Raw genomic sequence first — 18,191 nt, 5'->3', positions numbered from 1 at the left:
TCTTTTTGGATTTGGGACTGCATCGCCACCCGTGCTAATCAGAGCTCCACGCTGGGCAAACAGGAAATGAAATTCAAAAGTTCGCGGGGCTTTTCCTGTCTACCTGGCCAGTGCATCTGAGTTCAGATTGCTTTCCAGAGCAGTCATAATGGTGTACTGTGAGATACCGCCCAGAGGTCAATACCGTCGATTTGCGGCCACACTAACCCTAATCCGACATGGTAATACTGATTTCAGCACTACTCCTCTCGTCGGGGAGGAGTACAGAAACCAGTTTAAAGAGTTCTTTATAGCGATACAAAGGGCCTCATTGTGTGGACGGGTGCAGGGTTAAATCGGTTTAACACTGCTAAATTTGGTTTAAACGCGTAGTGTAGACCAAGCCTTAGTCTCCCCTGCAGACTCCTCCTATAAACTCCCACTGAAACTCCCCTCTTTACAGCTCTGTTTGCTGGCTCCTGTGCTGCTGCTGCAGCTATCTATGCCACTGCCTGGCTGGCTGGCTGCCTTTATAGGACCCATAAGCAGAGAAGCCCTGCCCCCTAATCAGGGCTCAGCTTCTCTCCCAGCACACTGCCCTTACCAACCTCCATTCACATAACTGCAAAGTACATTACACAAAATACAAAAACCTCCTCCAACAGAACTCCCACTGAAACTCCTCTCTTTACAGCACACTTCTGTGCACATTTTGGAATGAATAATGCTTTCAGCTAAAATTTACAACACTTTTAGGATTTGCTATATTTTTGTCTGTGGTGTGCCCGAATTCTTAGGGATGACAATATGACCCCATAAATCACACAGAACGAATCTTAAAATTTTTATTTGCAAATATATATTTTTTCTGTGTGACTAGTTCTGTTAATTAGGTAATGATAGTGCCATGCTTTTGAACAGCATCCATCAGAGTGATGAATATTATAATCTACTGTGTGGTTTGTAATTACCATTTTTTTTGTGGTTCTCTCCAGTGTGCTGCTAGCAACCTTGAAAGAATGTTTTTGTCTCTTCTATACCTCTCCACAGAAGTTGTTGCTGTTTGTGTTTGACAAATTAAGAACTTATATATGTCGTTACACTTTCTTGTAACTTTCTTAAAATACTACTACTGTGTATCTTGATCTGCTGGAAACCTCTCTTGTTTGGTTTATTTTTATTATTATTATGGACAGGGAGAAAATGTATTGATCTTTAAATCTATGTTCTGTGCACAGCTCAGTATACCTCACACTGATATTATGACATCTTTGCTATTCCTGTCCTGGGCCTGTCTTAAATATCGATCTCCAAATGGTGCCCAATCATACAGACCCTGATGCAGTGAAATATTTAAGCATATGTGAACTCCAAGCATGTGAATAGTGCCATTGATTTCAGTTGGACTCTTCATTTGGTTAAAGTTGATGGATAGGAGCAATGCTGGGTTTTAAATGTGAATTCAGGGAATTGGCCCATCAAACCCATTGGGGAAAACTCAGACATGGAGTGAACAGGAGCAACTCCATTAACATCAACAAAAGTGCACTTGTTGACCCAGAGTGTGAATTTGGACCATTTTCATTCCTGAAAAAGGGTTGGAACCCAGGTCTTCAAATATGAAGTGTTATTGGCTTAATCCATGGTATTATCTTCCTCAACCAAGATAGCTCATGCTTACTTGATCCATTAATTTTATCTCATTTTATTGTTTTTAGGAAAAACTGGTCTACTTCTTGGATCGTTCTTGCTGGTGGGAAAATAGAATTCTACAAAGAATCCAAACAGCCAGCATTGGCCAATCTGGTAGGCAGTTATCTATCTTTTTGTGCTCATCTTTTCAGAAAGAATGTTAATAAATAGAAAGTTTGGCATCATCAAAATAAATAAATAAATACAACCAAACTAAGTAGCCAACCATAAGACATCTGAGAACAGCTGTAAGAAAATGATTCAAACTTTTAATCAGGTGGAGGGTGGAGGGAGGAATACAACTTAACGTGTCTTTTATTAAAAGGTGCATTTTGAGAATAATTGCAAAGTGAGACGAATAGTGAACGACTACCCGGTAATGTGAAGGTAACACTTTAAATGAAGGTGCCATTTACAAATGCTTTATTCTTATTTATGAAATGATCACTAAATGCAGCTACTTCCTCAAATAATGTATTATAAAGCATGTTATAAAATGCATTAGTAATAAATGCTTAACAGATGATGCGATGAGAATCTGTTGCAAAGGATATTATAAGACGTAAATTGTATTAAACCAAGTATGTGCATCTTTAATACATGAATTTCAGTTGTTATCCAGCATGCTATAAAGTGGCTTATGCATTAATAAATAATAATAAACTATTTATAAATGGCACTTTAATAAAGGGTGTTACCAAAGGGAAAAACACTGTAAGTTAGCAAAGTGATTTTTCATCTTAGTATAGATGTGACACCTACCATATCCAGCTAACCTTCCAGAACATTTCTTATGACTTCTTCTAATACAGTTAATGCAATTTCTGAAGCTGTAGTTACTACAAAGTGAAATTTGCGGTACCTTTTTATTGTGCCCCAAGGAGAGGCCACCGATCTTGGTTTTCAGAGATGTGACAGTTACATTGCACAAGCGATAGTGGCATGTATCCCTTCAGTGCTAGTTAGTGTGGAGTCTGAGCCTACAAACCTTCATATGGGCTCCAGAAAGAGAAATCAGTAAGTGTATGACACTGTGGACATAACAGCAATGGTCTGACAGAGTCCTATTGTGAAAGGTTCCCAAGGCTTGATCAAACTTGCCATACCTTATTGAAGTGATGGGTGGCCAAGAAGGTGCCTTCTTTGGCAGGGGTCACAAACAATAAACTAATTTATATGTGGCTGGTGATGAAAAGTTTTTCAGTTCTATGCTCTTAAACCACAAATATTGTTTGCCATAACCTCTTCTCTAAATGGGTACCCTTCCCTGGCCCTGCTTGCCTCTATGTGCAAAGGGTTGTTTTAAACTTAAAATAGTAAAAGAGGCTATTTTTGATCATTTCTATATCTTTTTATACTGAAATGTTTCAGAAGCTATGCAGACAAACATTATGTATACATTAAAATTGATTTGGAATTCTGTGTATAGGATCATGTTGAGTTATAGGCTAGAAAATTATATTGGCTTAATTACAGTGATCTGTTTTAAAAATGTATTCTGTTAGCATGTGCTTTTGGGACTGGTATCTCAGACCTGCACCTGTTGGATAACTGCCAAATCAATCCCACAGCTAGCACCAACTGATACCCTTAACAGGAATCTCAACAGAGTGGTCAAAGACTAAATGGGCAACTGTCTCACACCCGCAGATCGTCCCTCCATGTCACAGTTACAACTCCCTGTGCTGGACCAGATAGTGGCTGTCAGCCTGATACCTTTCACAAGCAATACATTCTCCTAAAATAACTTAATATAAAATAAATAATAGAGCACTTAAGGCAAATCCAGGTTTAAAAATCAAAAGCCACCAGTTCTCATGAAAAGACTCGTTGGGAATCTCAGCTTCTGATGGTGCCTCCACAACCTCACATGGACCTGCTATCCCAGAGCCTCCTGGCTCTGTTGATATGAGCAGACAGAACCCTGAGCACTCCATGGTAAATAAAGAGATACATCTTTGTTCCACCAGAGAACATCTTTTGTTCCGTCAGGTCTGTAATCTCCCAGTTGACAGGACCATCCCTTGCAAGGGTGATGTATCCCCTGGTGTGCTCAAAAGACTACAGGATAAGTCACTTCCATCCTGTCTACTAGCTGCAACTTTTTTCTCACGGAGCTATTGGCACCACCAGTTGAACCAGATCCGGTCTTTATTGTCATCAGGAGACTCAGAGCTACTGGAGGAACTGTCATTACCTCCTCCAAAGAGATCTATCCAGACAGGACACTGAGAACCTCCTGAAACCAACCTGTATCCAGAATGTCTCCTTGGGACTGACTGTAGTCATGCCTTGGTGACCTCTGCAACCCAACTTCAAACACTGCTACTGGCCCTAATGGGGCCCATGGGACTCATACAAATGATTCCCAGGGTCAGTGCTATCTAACATGGAAAGCTATCTAACATTCCACCTCTCCCCTCTAAGACAGAAACCAGAGTTTCCTCCTGACCCTAGGGAGTAGGAAAACTATGAGCTGGATCTGGCAGTTCCACCAGCACTGGCAACACTATCTTCCTCATCTCCGAATGAGACAGTCACTCCAGCTGTGCTGTCCCCTCTGGATGACTGTAGGGAGGCCGAGTGGCCTTCCTCAGAGAGAGAGCGAGGGTCCACTACACTCAGGGGCAGCTCCAGGCCCCAGCACGCCAAGCGCGTGCTTGGGGTGGCATGCCGCGGGGGAGGCTCTTCCGGTTGCTGGGAGGGTGGCAGGCAGCTCCTGTGGACCTCCCGCAGGCATGCCTGCGGAGAGTCCGCTGGTCCCGCTGCTTCGGTGGAGCATCGACAGGCACGCCTGCGGGAGATCCACTGGAGCTGCGGGACCAGCGACCGGCAGAGTGCCCCCCACGGAGTGCCGCCATGCTTGGGGCGGCGAAATGGCTAGAGCTGCCCTTGACTACACTCCCCTTGGTGGGCAGAGTCTAGTCTGCTCCGTCCCCCTCACCGGAAGTGCCAGGGTGGGGCTGGAAGTATAAGAGGAAGGCCCTGCAGCCTGGTTGGAGTGGAATCCCCAGAGGAGAAGGATGTTCCTGCTGTACTGCCATGCCCAGGAAGGAAACCTACCCCTGGATGTCCAATAGCCACAGAAGTGGGAGACCCCGACAAGGAGTGGCCTGGACTACCAGCCACGGTGTACCTCGAGGAGCGCTGGAAGCAAGAGATGCCAAACCCCAGGGAAGCAGGAAGTGTGGCCCAGGAGCAGCCCTGGAGCAGCCAGCTGTGGAGCCAGGTGTGGCTTAGTCAGTGTGCTGCAGTTGGATCCCTGCCGACACAGGGGCAGCCAGTCCTGCCTCTGCTATGGCCCTGGGCTGGGACATGTTGGAGTAGGGTGGGCCCATGTCCCCCTGCCACCTTACCCCAGGGTGGCCAGCTCCATAGACTGTGCAGGGGAGCTCCCACCCTGAAAAAGGATCCTCCCTTACCAGCTCATTTATAGACTGTTGCTTTGCTGGCTGTCTGAGCCCCACCTCGGCTAAAGTCAGCCTTGAGATTGTTTGTTTGCTGGCAGCCTGAACCCCTTCAAGCAGAGGCCTGCACCCTCTCCATAGACTGTGATTGTCTTGCTGGCAGCCGGAGCCCCACCCCAGCTGAAGCCAACCTCCTGTAGCCAGTATTTAATTGCTGACAGTTTGAGCCTCCCCAAGCCTAGGCTAAGGCCTGGCCATGACTGTCTGGTGCCCAGCCCTATTGTGGAGCTGGGAACTAGAAGACCTTGGGGGGTCTTGCTCCACCTTGGGTGGAGACAAGGGCCCTAGACTGTCCTGCAGCTTCATGCCTGGGCCAGACAAGCTCAAAGGCAACTAGACTGAGTGGCCTCCCTCCGAGTGGGAGAGCAAAGGTCCACTGCAATGACCACAGCAATTTCAAGAGCTATCACACAGGGTATTGAAAGAGCTTCAATCTCCCTAGAGGAGGCCCAGGATACACAACACAAGCTTTTAGACATCCTGCAACTCATAGGGTCCAGCCAGATAATACTCCTGGTGAAGGAAGCCATACTGGAAACAGCAAGAGCCTTATGACATACACCAGCAACATGTGCCCTTACCCCCAAGAGGGATGAGAAATGTTACTTTGTCCTGGCTAAGGGAATGGAGTTTCTTTCTGTTCACCATCCTGCACCAAACTTCCTAGTTGTTCAGGCTGCTGTTGTCTATGTCTGATTTTCTGAATTATTCAAAGTCCCTAAATTTTAAAGACAAATCAGCTCAGCAAGACAGAGGTCAATTTCTGACACTTAGCGATGAAGGCAAGCTCTTGGCCAGATCTGCATTACAATCTGCAGTTGATGCTACAGATGCTACTTTGAGGGCAGTGGCAACTGCCATTGTGATGCCATTGTGTTCCAAGACTCAGGGCAACCCTTACCCCAGCTCCTCTGGCTCAGGGTGTAATCTTCTGTGGATTTGTGGGGCCTTTTACCAGTGAAAGAGCCTTACACAGTAATATTCTTAACCTCTATTTATTAACAAGTATCAACCAGAATACACTTGCTAAGCATACAATGCTCACCTCTCCCAATAAGGCAGATAAACTGTTCTTGATGGCCAGTCAAGATTAGATCATCTGAGGCTCCAGCTTCTGCACAGTGTGATCAGCACGATGTTGAGGTCTGGCAGCTCTGATCTTGGTCGGTATCTTGAAGTTAGATTCCAAAGGACTTCCTTTTGAACCGCGGATTATATAGTTAAACTTGAGTCTTGCTTAGCTGTACCGTAACCAATCATTTTAAAATAACATACTGCAAAACAGTATTTTTCACCAATTCTAGACCATTATGAACAATTCTTTAACCAATCACCCCCCCACCACCTTAATTGATTTAAATCTTGCAAAATTAGTTATGCTCAGACAGAAACCATCCAGTTAAACAATAGAGAAGTAGAGACCATAAAGGTAAAACAGTAAAGAAGTATAGATTTCACAGTCACAGCTGTTGATAAGTGATTCCTTGCCGATAAACTTTCTTTGATGGCATTCTTCTTTAAAGGTCTTCACGTCTGTTTCTTTAATCTGGTAATGGTGGGTCCTATTAGGACAGAAGTGCCTTCTAAACAGCCCTATATTACATTGTTTTGATGCAGAAAAAGGCCTCAGACCGCACAACAGGACACTTGGGAATTGTCAGCCACTGTTGGTGTCACCTTCAGCTAGAGTGATCAGATATCCCTATTTTTATCGGGACTGTGCCCATATTTACTTGTTTGTCCTGCGTCCCGACCGATGTTCAGTCGGGACACAAATTGTCCTGATATTTTGCACTCTGGTGCACAGACGGAGCGGGCTCGTGCCCCCAACTCAGCCCCACACCTGCCCCAACTCTGCCCCCTTCCTGCCCCATTGGATCCATCCCCAAATCCATGCTCTGTCCCCACCTCTTCCCCAACTATGCCGCATTCCTCCTCCTCCCACCTCCATCCCAGGCTTGCACGAATCAGCTGTATGGTGGTGCAAGCACTGGGAGGGAAGGGGGAGAAGCAGTATGCGTCATCCTGCTCAGAGGAGGAGGAGGTGAACTGGTGCAGTGGGGGGCAGGGCAGGGAGCTGCCGGTGGGTGCTCAGCGCCCACCAATTTTTCCTATGATCTGGCAGCTTGGGTTTTTTGTTTTTGTTTTTTCGCTCCGCGGGTGACCCCTCCACATCCCCGTCCCGTGTCCCGATACTTCATGTCTCTCATCTGGTCACCCTACCTTCACCCAATCCTCACATACATATTGGTGGCCCTCTAGCACTCCTTACCCACAAATGGAGTGCAATAAGGCCTATTTTTGCTCTGTACCATTTTAATGTTTTTATTCTCAAACTAAAATTATGTAATGTTAAATTGGCCTCAATAATACCATCCCTGGAAAAGAACACGTGGTTCACAGCTCTCAATATCAAAGATGTATACTTTCACATGGACAATCACTTTGTCCGCAGAAAATTCCCTTAGTATTATGGTGGATCCTGACCACTGTCAATACAGATGCTTCCATTTGTCTAGCAACTGCACTCACAATCTTCACCCAAGTGTTTCTAGTAGTAAGCAGCAAAGTTCAGGTGAATTGGCTTCACAGTCTTTCCTTACTTAGACAACTGACTTCTCATCATTAGGACACATGTAGAAGCCCTTCCATCAGCTTAATCACTGCTTCAGCTTCTTTCATCCCTAGGAGTCTGTGTGAATTTGGAAATGTCTATTCTGACTGTGATGCAAACTATAGAATTCATAGGAGGGACCTTAGACTCAGTCAGGTTGAGGGCTTATCTCCTCATAGACAGATTTTGCAACTTGATAGACCAAGTTATGTACAACCCTCAAACATCTTTCCAGTCTTGCCTTTCTCTTGGAGCACATCATGCCATGTACTTACCTCATTCCATTCATCAGACTCCACCGCCAAACCTCCAATGAATGGCATCCCATCTGCCATTTAGCATCTTGTCCTTTCTGAATCTCTTGATTTAGCAGTACGGTAGAGTTAAGAACCCCAGCCATGAAGCACTTGATCTCGTTGCTTGGTATTTGGATTTGCATCAAGCCTAGAATGCTCCTAATCTAAAGCTTTGCAAACCATTCGTATCAACAGCAGAAACGATTCCACCAGAAAATGTTACCTAGCCAAGTTGAAACATTTCTTTCTTGAAACCATTTGCAGTAACTTTCGAGGTCCTGGCCCAACCCTTTCCTTTCTCTTTGCTGGCCTCCTCATTTTGTCACATCTCACGTCATGACACATAGACTGCACATTTCAGCATGTGTTCCCTCTGATCTGACCATAGCCCCATACAACTCCCCTCACTCAGATTACTCTTCCTTTCCCAGAAATGCTCTTTTAGGTGGTGGGGCTATGGCAGCAGTATCTACCTGAAACAAAATTACAGGCATGAATTAATGTTGCTGTATGTTTGTGTATTTTGGGGACAAAACAAAAATGAGCTAGACTTTGGCTTTTGGGCTATTAGTCTGAAAGTTCAGAAATAAATCAAAAATTGGGACTGCAGATTTGAACTTTTTAATTTTTTTTGCTATACTGTCAAATATTTTACATAAAACATGGAGAAACAGTAGATGACTATCACTGGTAATTATGTCATAATCCAACATGTCAAACCCAAACCTAACGTATCAGAGAAGTTCCTGCTCAAACTAGCTAAATCCAGGCAAATTGATTCTATCTGATGCATCTAATGAAATGTTTGTCTGTTTTTCTAAACCCAGTCATCCTGCTATAATTTTGATAGCTGAAAAGGAATAATATAATAAACTTCATTAAGAATCATTTATTTACTGATATTTTTTTCAAATATTGTTTATTTCGGCAAAGGGGGAACTCAACCATTAATTAAATAATGCAAAAAAGTCAATGTTCATTCATTCTAGTATGAATTTAATAACATAGCAATTTTATTTATAACAGGAAAATGATGTGATTTAACAAAAAGATAAATACTGCTTTGGATTATAAAGTTATTAATTCATTAATTCTTAAGTACTGTGTATAAAGTGAAAATTTAAAATAATGATGAATCATTATAAAAAGAACAATACTTCACTGTAAAGTCACTCAGGCAACATGAGGGTGGAAATGAAAACACATACACATAATCCCTCTCTTATTGCTGAAGAAGTATTGCTTATTGGCAATTTAAATATATATTTACCTTAGTTTTTAATAATATTCTAATACACAAAATTGATTACACCTATAGCCACACAGTTTACTGCTGTGGTCCCCAACTTTTTTGTCTGCCGGGCACCAGACAAAGGACTACTGTGGCGGTGGAGCACCCGCTGAATTGCCACTGAATTTCAGTGGTATTTCGGGAGTGACGCCTCTTGATGACATCACTTATTGGTGACAAGCATCGTCATCGAGAGGCGTCCCCCTGAAATGCCGCTGAAATTCGGCAGCATTTTGGCGGGTGCTCTCCCGGGGTCCAGGACATGGGAGCATTAGGATAACCCCACAGGCGCCATGGCGCCCACGGGCACTGCGTTGGGGACCACTGGTTTACTGTGTTATTCCTTGCTTTTGTATCCCTATTGTAGATATAGAGCCTGATCCCAGATAAGCTAGTAATAAAATTGTTGTTGACTTCAATGAGAGAAGAATTGGGCCCACAATTCTTTTCAGATTAGCACTGCCATGTGGCCTTATCAGAAGCATTAATTAGAAAAAATGTTAGTATAAAGCATAGAAGGAGAGCTTGAGAGATGTTTGCTTAAAAAACTGTTAAAATATTAATAAAAATACAAAGAAAATGCAATGGTTGTTTGAACATGCATTTTTTACTCCCAGTTTCATCATTCCTAGTCAAAAAATCTGTGTTTCATACCACTTTATAGAAGTCACAAAACCTGTTGAACTCCTATTATTTTGTATTTTAAATTGATAACATGGTCAAAAAGGATCATAGTTCCATTCCTCGCTTCTGCTTGTATCAGGCTGTCAAGAATTCCCTATGTAAAATTCTGCTTTCAAAGATTTGTAATTTTGACCAAGAGAAGGATGCGTGCAGTTTTTTCTGAAGAGTTTATTGAACAGAGGATATTTAACACATGTGCAAACTGCCTTGTAAATGCCTCCTAAATCCATATTCATGCTGAGGAAGATTTCATTGTAACAGACATATCAATTTACAGTATAACCCCCACCAACAACACTATATAACATAAATGGTCTGACTGAAAAGCACAAAGTCAGGATGTTAAGTATGAGGTCTCTCATGGTAGCCTTAGCTCACTCAGTTACAGGATGTATTGGTTATGCCTACATGCTTATGAAGCAGACTGTGGATCATACAGCACGTAGGACAACACAAGGCCATGTTGTACTTTCAGATATGTTCACGGACTACCTGTAGATTTAAATAGAGTCCACATGTATCCACTGGAGATCCATTTTGGTAATAATGATACTTAGCTATAACATAGTGAATTTCATCCAGAGATCTCAAAGCACTTTTCAGAGGAGTTCAGTATCGTTTCCATTTTATAGATGGGAAAACTGAGGCACTGCAGGATGGGAAAACTGATGGGATGGGGACACTGAGGGAGCACTGTGTCCAATTCTGGGTCCAATACTTAGGAAAGATGTAGCCAAATTAGAGAGAGTCCAGCGGAGAGCAACAGAAGTGAGAAAAGGTTAGGAAACCTGATCTGTGAGGAAAGGTTAAAAAAACTGGGCATATTTAGTCTTGAGAAAAGAAGACTGAGAGGGGACCCAATAGCAATCTTCAAGCAATCTTCAAGTATATTGAAATATATAAAGAGGATAGTGCTCAGTTGTTCTCCATGTGCACTGGAGGTAGGATAAGAAGTAATGTGCTTAGTCTGCTGCAAGGAAGTGTTATGTTAGATATTAGGAAAAACTTTCTAACTATCATGTAGTTAAGATTTGGAATAGGCTTGCGAGGGAGGTTGTGGAAACCATATCTTTGGAGTATATTAAGAACAGATGTACATTTACATAGTTCTTCCTCAGTGCAGGGGAGTGTAATTGATGACCTTTTTAAGATCCCTTCCAGCCCTACATATCTATGATTCTGTGATCTGTCTGTCAAGGTGCTTTATCCTGATCTCATCCTAAATTTTACTTTCTTCCTTTTTTTCTTATGTTCTTCCAAGATTTTCTCTCCTTCATTGGTGTTTCAACCTTCCAAATTTTGGTTGAGTGGGTTGTCTTTTCCTTGACCCCAGGTGTGTAAGTATTTGCAGGCACAGCCAATAACTTTGTGATTTTATCCAAAGAGAGGAAGCAGTAAAATTTGTCTGACAAAATCTGCACCAGTTCCCCAGGGAACTGCACATGGCTATTCTGTGGGAGTGCAAACCCCGCTTCTTGATGGAGCATTGTGGATGGAATCCTTGACAGATGCTTCATAGATATTCTTGCCTCTGAGCCCCTGCTATAGATTTTACAATTGGAGTGAATGATCTGTCCCATGAATAAGGTGTGTGTATGTGTATATATATCCCCCCCCCCATATATATATATATATATATATATATAAGTTGTGCAATACTGAAATTTGTAACTTGTACATTTCTATTAAAATATTGCTTATAATAATAATTTGCCCTTCAAAATCTATCTGGAGATCTCAAAGTGCTTAAAAAATGAATTAAACTTCACAACATCCTTGTGAAATTAAGCATCAATATTACCATTTTGCAGATGGAGAAATTGAGGTTTAGGGAGGTCAAGCTGCTTGTCAAAGGCTAAACAGGAATTCTGTGGCAGAGTTAGATATGGAACCTGTTAATTTCATAGCATTCCACACTGAGAAATTAGATTAAAACATAAATACTCATACTGGAAAGTTGCAGCGTAACACTGCTTTATTTTTAGAATCCAGAACTTTTAACACACAAGAACCCGAAAACGGAGAAAGAGAAAACAGGCTACTCCTTATGGCAGACAGGCACAGCTCAACCCACATTGCTTTTATGTTGGCTTTTGCAGAGTGACTCTCCTGCAGAGCCCCTGAGCCTGCAAGCAGAACCAGGAACCCTCCCTTCCCCACTCTTAAAGTGACAGTCCTCAATACCCCACAGAATGCACCTGTTTCTTCCAGCCTAGTGCTTTAATTGCGAGAACATCCTTCTCTTTTGAATAACATATATTTTATTTCCCTTTTGGAAACAAGGAACAAAGACCTATTATAGAGCCTGTTACTGCCAAGGGTCCTGAGACACGGAGGTATTGTGGTTTAGCAAATTATGAGTATAATTATACCTTCAGTCCTGAAAAATGGCAGGTTGCATGACTGCAAAGCTTTTGACTAGGATTTTTTATTGTTTCTCTCAACACAAATTGATTTTTTTTTTACTCAGTTCAAAGCAACTCTGGAAATACATGGTTTTTAGCCATTAATAACAACGTCAGAGAAATTGAGTGAGCATTTTTAGGAAGCTGAAAAGTATGATTGTGCTGGAATCTCCATGGTGCCTGCTGCCGTTTGGTTTTCTTTACAACTGATGTCACCCTTAAAGTTAGAGTGGCTTAAAGTAGCCGCATGGCCTAGTGGATAGAGCACTGAACTAGGACTCAGGAGACCTGAGTTGTCTTCCCATTTATGTCTCTTCCCTCTCTCCATGCCTCAGTTTCCCCATCTGAAAGAGCAAAATGGTACTGTCCTCATTTGTAAAGTGCTTTGAGATCAACTGATGACAAACATTATATAGCTAGTTGTTGTCATAGTAGTAGTAGTAAAAATTAAGGACAAAAAAAGATGAGTTAAGGTGATATTAACGTCACTCAGCTATTGCCCCAATCAAACGCAGAAGAAACTTTATGGAACTAATTTGTTTTAAGTATTATTGTCTGGGATGTGTAGTGGCCTGTAAGGCATTGAGTACCTCCTGAAACATACTTAGTGCATCCCAAACTTGTTGACTTTGCTGGAACTCACGAATGTGGGCATCTCGTGGGATTGAGACCATCATAACTTGGTCAGATAAAAAGATAGCCTACTGTAGAGCTGAGGAACACCTTCTTCTACAGTCTCAGTTCTATCCAGCTGTATCAATCAAAACTAATCTGTTCTGCACAAGCATTTTTCAGGTTCAGTGGTGCAAAGTAAGCATTAAAAAAACCAAGAAATATCTAGTCATTTTTTTCTTTTGCTTTAATTAGGAAATAGCCTAATGAATTTTTAAAATAACACACATACACACACACATAATTCCCACTGAGATCCCTGAAAAAAGGTTATATATTGTATTAAAGGAAGGATTAATAGGCCCTTCAGAGTGCTAGCAACAATGCTAGAATAATCTGCCAGTTAAACTTGATTCACTCTCTTTTTATCTGGCAACTGTCCCCATTTCTGTATGTTCAATTTATACTTCCTATTTAATTTTTATTTGCAGAAAGCAGGATATAAACCAGAATGGGTGGATTTGTGTGGAGCTAACATTGAATGGACTACAGAGAAATCTAGTAGAAAGAATGTCTTTCAGGTAAGAGACAATTTGTTCATTCCATTCTCCCTTTAAGCCTTTAAGGTTAAGAACTAGGTTTTAGTTCCCTGTTTAGATATTTCAGTAACTACAGATTGATCTAATACAGCACTTGTTTCTTAAACAAATTTAAAAGCATACTTTTATCCAGCTTCAGTTTAATATTTTTTTCTACGCTAAAGAGTCCTGATGATGGAATCTACTAAAAACACTTGAGAACCTGTTGATTTATTGATTAATGTTCCACATTCAATTTGTTTTTAAAACTTAGCAGGTAATTGCTTTGGGTTTAAGCCTAGAATCCTTGACCTAAAGAACTTCCATAAACAGAACTTTCTCAAATTGCTTACTTAAGCTCTGATCCAACTGAGTGTGGTTACTCTATTTATTTTTATTGCTGCTCACGGCTGTGATGACCCAGGTTCATTCCTGAGTGGAGAGGGCTGGAAGGAGAAGAACCTGGTATCTCTCAGAGCCAATTCAGAAGTTTATATATTTCTCATGTGCTTATCATTTTATTTCATAGAAAACAATGTCACTTATTTCTTTTCATCCACATGCCGTTTAATTGAATGGCAAGATAAATGCCTTTCAGAGATGAGAAAGGCATTAATCTAGGATTGAAATTCCAGGATCTGGATGCTAAAAAAAGGTTGTTACAACACTTCCACTATAGGGGCCCAGTCCAACACCCATTTAAATCAATGGAAAGACTTTTGTTGATGTCATGGGAGTTGAATCAAGCAGTTTAATGAGATTTTTTTTCTATCGGAGGATTTGGAATTTTATATAGGGCTTCAGTAGTGAGGATAGACTAGAATAGAGAGTTCATAAAATATCAGGGTTGGAAGGGACCTCAGGAGGTCATCTAGACCAACCCCCTGCTCAAAGCAGGGCCAATCCCCAGACAGATCTTTGCCCCAGATCCCTAAATAGCCCCCTCAAGGACAGAACTGTGAAAACTTTCCTTTCTTCAACTGTTGTTTATATATTAAATTGATTTATTTTAGTAAGGTGACTGGTGTACCTCTAGTTCCTACCCTGGTTTTACAGTAAGGTAAAGTTTATATAGTGTGAGTTTGGTAAATATGGGAGTCAATTAACAGTAGCCTTACAAAAGAGATGACTGTATATTTAGCTGGTAAGAGGGTATAAAATTGTGCGTAATAGTATTTTATTTCACCAAATTGATCACTATCTGAAACTTGGATCTTGTCTACGCACAAAAGGCACTCATGACTTTTTTACAATGTTTTCCCATTTATGCTTCTGGAGCGGGGGAAGAACAAGTGGAGAGGTGAGCAAAGAGTAGTAGAAGAAGAGAAATGTAACAAAATTATTTCAAATCTCAAAATAAGGTCTGAACTTTGAGTAAGGACTTAGGTCTTATTGTCATCAAACTTACTCACTCTTCCTTGTTCTCTTAGTTAGAGTTTCATTGTCCCTTCAGTCATCTCCCCTGGATCTCTGTCCTGCTCCTCATGTCATCTATGCAGAGCTGTATGTGTTAGTCTTGTGCCCCACAGCATCTAGGACACAAGAGGAGGGGAGCGTGCATTTTCAGGACATAAAATGCTTGCCAGATACAGTAAAAAATGGGCATGTCAGTTAATCAGGTTGCATGTGGCATCACTAGCAGTTATTGAATTGCTTCCAAGGTAGGAGCAGGTGTGGATTACATGCTGAAGAGAAGTAAGAGTAAACACTGCTTAGTATGCTGATGCCAAGACCTTTGAAGACTGGACTATATTGGAATTAAGGTCTTTACAACGCTGAAGCAGTGATGCTTCCACAAGTCTGCTCCAAAGCAGTGATGCTTCAATAGGTGATCCTCAATGATCTCTACTGGATTAGAATCCTCTCAAGGAATGGACCATTTTGCTTCTAGGCCTGCTCTGTAGGCAAGGCCCTTTTTTTAGAGCTGGCATAGTAGGCTCCATGCCATCTATCCTACACCTACTAGTGTGACAGAATATCAAGTGGGGTTGTGACATGGCTGGCATGCGCTGAGATCTGGGTATCTTCAGCTGGTTCAAGTTCCATTAGGGATTGTTGCCAGACTGAAAGTGTTAGAGTAGTCACCAGGCGGTTTTTACATGCAGCAGTGACTGGAGTGAGACAAAGAATCAGGGACTGTAACTGTCTTCCTGAAAGGGCTCATCCCTTACCTGCCAACTGTTGGAGCAACAGATAATATGGATCCATTTTATCTAAAGATATAAGGGGAATATTTTTGAAAGCACCTAAAGGATTTAAGACCACTGAAAGTCAATAGGACATGTGCACCTAACTCCCTTAGGTGCTTTTGCAACTATTCTCTTAAAATCTGACAGTGATTTATAAAATATGAGGTTTGACAATTCTTGGGTAATCCATAGAGCATATTGGTAGGGTGAACAACTCAGTTTTATTCTCATTCTTCTATTTTGTCTCCTTAAAAGTCATAAAATATAACTTTAGCTAAATTCCACAAACCCTTACACATTAGCAGAGCTAATGGAGATCACTGAACTATTTGAGTATGAGTATAGAGAAGAACTGGGCTCAGTTCTCTTCTGAAACCATGAAGTCATTTGTTCATAAGCCCAATAACTGAGTGGGAGAGAAATCAGAGATATAACCTAAAAGGGTGGAGCATTGTATAGATGGATCATGGAGATATATTAGAAGTGTTTGCCAGATGCAAGAGTTGTTTGGTACCAACAGTGGTAGCATTTCAGGAAAGGACTGAAAGGATTGGTGCTAGATGAATGGAAACAGTAGGAAGGGGAATAAAGCGAGAGTCCAGGCAGAGTTTTAAAACCAAGGAAGGTGGCTTATACCTGGATACTGAATGTACTGGAAACACTCTTGAAGTTTTATTTATTTAAAATATATAGCCATCCTTTGACTATCTACCTATTCATTGTTCTGTTGGAATGGAAAGAATCCAAAGGGCTTTGCTAGAAAATAAATCTAGATGACTTGCACTGATATCTGATTAGCTACATTAGCTGGCCTAACTCTGAAATTATCAGAATAAATATGATTATATGTTCAAAGCACGGCAACAAAGCATGTTTGGTGCATTTTTGTTTAATTGCAAACTGAATAATAAAGCATTTATTCTTGACTAAAACACAGCAATGTTGATTTCTGTCCATGCGCTGTATCAGAACTGGCTACCAAATTCTGAGTTTCATTTACCCTGGATACTCAGTCTGAGACCAAGAATTATAGTATACAAATAGAAAATGACTACTGAGATTTTGTTTTAAAGAAAGTCGAACAGCCAAAGTTGCAGGAAATGTGGAATTCGAGTTCTAACTAGGACATGTACATGGCTTAGTAAATGCATACCAGCAAAGAGATGGACTATACATAATTAATTAATATGGAATATATTATTTGAGTGGAAAAATATGAATGAATGAAATTCAGGCAGAAAAATATATAAATCTGCAGCAAATGAAATTCAGCCAGGGAGGTTTGGGGTTGGATTCTGACCTTGCACATGTTTAAATTCACTGTTTTTAATGGAGTTATTCCTTTTCTAAACTAAGGTAAATCTGATCAGAACAAGGCCTAATTAATTTAAAATGTGTGCACATTATCTATTTCTATGCATTTTAAACATACCAGTTTAAAAAAAGTCAGTGTTAAATAGCGCATAGCAGTGTCCTGCAGCATGACTTACCTTTGTTTGTTTTGTTGATGATATAGCGCTGGTAAACAGAACTGCTTTGAAGCAGTTTCAACAGAATCTGAGCAAACAGAGCAATTTGCAGTGAGATACTGTAGTGTTCTCTATGGCTAACTGATGTGATGCACTAGGTCTTCATCAGAGACGTGGTGAATAAAAGAAGATTTATGTTCAAATCACATGCTTTAAACATTTCTGCTAAGTGCTAGTTTGCTCTTTGGTATTTAGCCTGAAATTTAAAGCATTGAGGATTAAAAGGATTACAACATAATCTTAAATAATCCTAAGTGTCATTTACAGAGAGATGGTTGTAATAACTAAATAAAACCATGTTAAGGGATAGCAGTATTGTCAATCAGCAACTGGAACAGAAAGAGTGCCTCTCGTTCTCCTTTCTCTCTTTTATTTAGTTCAGTTTTGCATCAGATAGGCACATCTTGATGTGAGCTATAGCTGAAGAAAATAATGACATGATGGAATGCTTTGCAGCCAGCACTAATATGGCAACTGAGACATTAGTAGCTAGATTAGCTAAAAAATGTTCTCGATGCTCAATGCTGTGTACTTGTGGAGAACTTTTCAGAATAGGGTTTATCCATGTCTCCTGCTTCGCTCATTCTCTTCCTCCTCACGTGTAAGCCAAACTGCACTTTTTGAGTTTAAAATTATGACAAGACTCTTGGGAGGAAGTTGCAGTGTTCATTTGACCTTAATATACCTGTGGCTCTACAATGCTAAGGTTTCATTAATACAAAATCCTGCAGCAATGGAATGACTTGTAGGGTGGTTTCTTTTTGGTTGATTAAAAAAAAAAATCAGTGTTAAAAAAGTTGCTATTCAGCATATTCATGAATTAGTAAGTAGCTTCGTTCTCCTAATAGCTTCATT

The 18,191-nt window shown here is 41.0% G+C and overlaps 1 protein-coding gene across 2 annotated transcripts in view; it reads left to right on the top strand.

The window, feature by feature from the left end:
- ARHGAP15 (Rho GTPase activating protein 15) overlaps nt 1-18,191 on the top strand; it is a 467,195-nt gene that overhangs the window by 96,306 nt on the left and 352,698 nt on the right. For both annotated transcript variants that reach the window (XM_032780498.1, XM_032780495.1), the window contains 2 exons: nt 1,698-1,785; nt 13,532-13,621. In XM_032780498.1, the coding sequence (XP_032636389.1) occupies nt 1,698-1,785; nt 13,532-13,621 (178 nt within the window). The remainder of the gene's footprint in view (nt 1-1,697; nt 1,786-13,531; nt 13,622-18,191) is intronic.

This window comes from Chelonoidis abingdonii, chromosome 10, assembly GCF_003597395.2.
Source record: "Chelonoidis abingdonii isolate Lonesome George chromosome 10, CheloAbing_2.0, whole genome shotgun sequence".
NCBI classification, from domain to species: domain Eukaryota; kingdom Metazoa; phylum Chordata; order Testudines; family Testudinidae; genus Chelonoidis; species Chelonoidis abingdonii.
Note: the sequence above shows the minus strand (reverse complement) of the source record. Positions and strands in the feature narration are given on the sequence as shown.